At 38.0% G+C, this 1,262-nt stretch overlaps 1 protein-coding gene across 1 annotated transcript in view; it reads right to left on the reverse strand.

Moving 5' to 3' along the window:
* Nucleotides 1–6: 6 nt before the first annotated feature.
* The window catches only part of LOC106012847 (centrosomal protein of 78 kDa), a gene marked incomplete at both ends in the record, with an annotated part of 10,269 nt that continues 9,013 nt past the window's right edge, over nucleotides 7–1,262 (reverse strand). The window contains 2 exon segments of the mRNA XM_013087006.2: nucleotides 7–84; nucleotides 517–835. Coding sequence (XP_012942460.2) covers nucleotides 7–84; nucleotides 517–835 — 397 coding nt within the window.

The following is a 1,262-nucleotide window of genomic DNA, read 5'->3' on the forward strand; positions in this document are numbered from 1 at the left end:
ACTCACCTGCATCACCCTGTGATCAGCCTGTGCCCTCGCCAATCTTTCCTCCCTCAAATGACGTCGCATCTGTTCCAGTTCAACCTGGATTGTCATACGAAGAAAATGAAGTTTAAAAATAGTTCATTTAAAAAATATAAAAAATAAATTATGAAAAAAAAAGAGAAAATACGCAGGGGAAAAAAAGACAAAAAAGTACATAGGAAAAATACACCAAAAAATATACAGAAAGGAAAAATATACAGAAAGGAAAAATATACAGAAAGGAAAAATACAGATGAAAAAAGAAAAAAAAAACAGGAAAAAAAATTAAAGTAAAAAGAGATAGATCTAAATAAAACAGGGTGGGGGAGAGACAGAAAAAAGAGAATAGGAAGAGAAAACATAGATCTACTATTGGAAAAAAACAAAGGAAAATATGTGTATTTGAAAAATATAGGAGGGCAAAATACAGAGAAATACTCTCTTTCTCTCTCTCTCTCACACACACACACACACATTCCCCCACACACCTACCTTAACATCCTTCTGGTTATTCAAATCCAGCGACAAATGACTCTCCTCCAACTTCCTCATAGCTGCATCAGCTTCCGCTCGGATTCGAACCAGCTTCCCCGATCCACCACTACCACCACCGTACTCCCCCGTCACCACCACATCGGCCACCGCTGATGTAGTCGCTGTCATGCTGTCGTCATCATCATCATCATCGTCGTGGTGGTTGTTGTAGTCTGCTAGCAAGTGTTTGCCGCTCCCGCTGGTGACAAGGATAGAGGAGGAGGTCGCGTCTACTGACTGGTCGTTGACGAACTTGGACACTTCTGGGGGGTGACCTCTGGGGAGGTCATTGGATCAGAATAAAATACAACCAGATCAGATCAGATCATATCAGATATGATCAGATCAGATCATACAAGATACGATCAGATCAGATCATATAAGATTTGATCAGATCAGATCATACAAGATACGATCAGATCAGACCATACAAAATATGATCAGATCAGATCATATAATATACGATCAAACTAGATTTTAGGATGATATAAGACAAGATAAAATCAGAAAAGATGATATAATATCTACAACAATATCAGATACTGATAAATTAGACAAGATCAGATTATAAAACAATATGTTACATGACCAGATCAAATAATAAAGTACATGTATAAGCCTAGGCCTATACAAGACACAGTCTGATTAATTAAGATGATAATATTTACGATAAGGTATGGTCAAATCTTCCCCCCCCCCCCCCC

This window comes from Aplysia californica, unplaced genomic scaffold (genome assembly GCF_000002075.1).
Source record: "Aplysia californica isolate F4 #8 unplaced genomic scaffold, AplCal3.0 scaffold00532, whole genome shotgun sequence".
NCBI classification, from domain to species: domain Eukaryota; kingdom Metazoa; phylum Mollusca; class Gastropoda; order Aplysiida; family Aplysiidae; genus Aplysia; species Aplysia californica.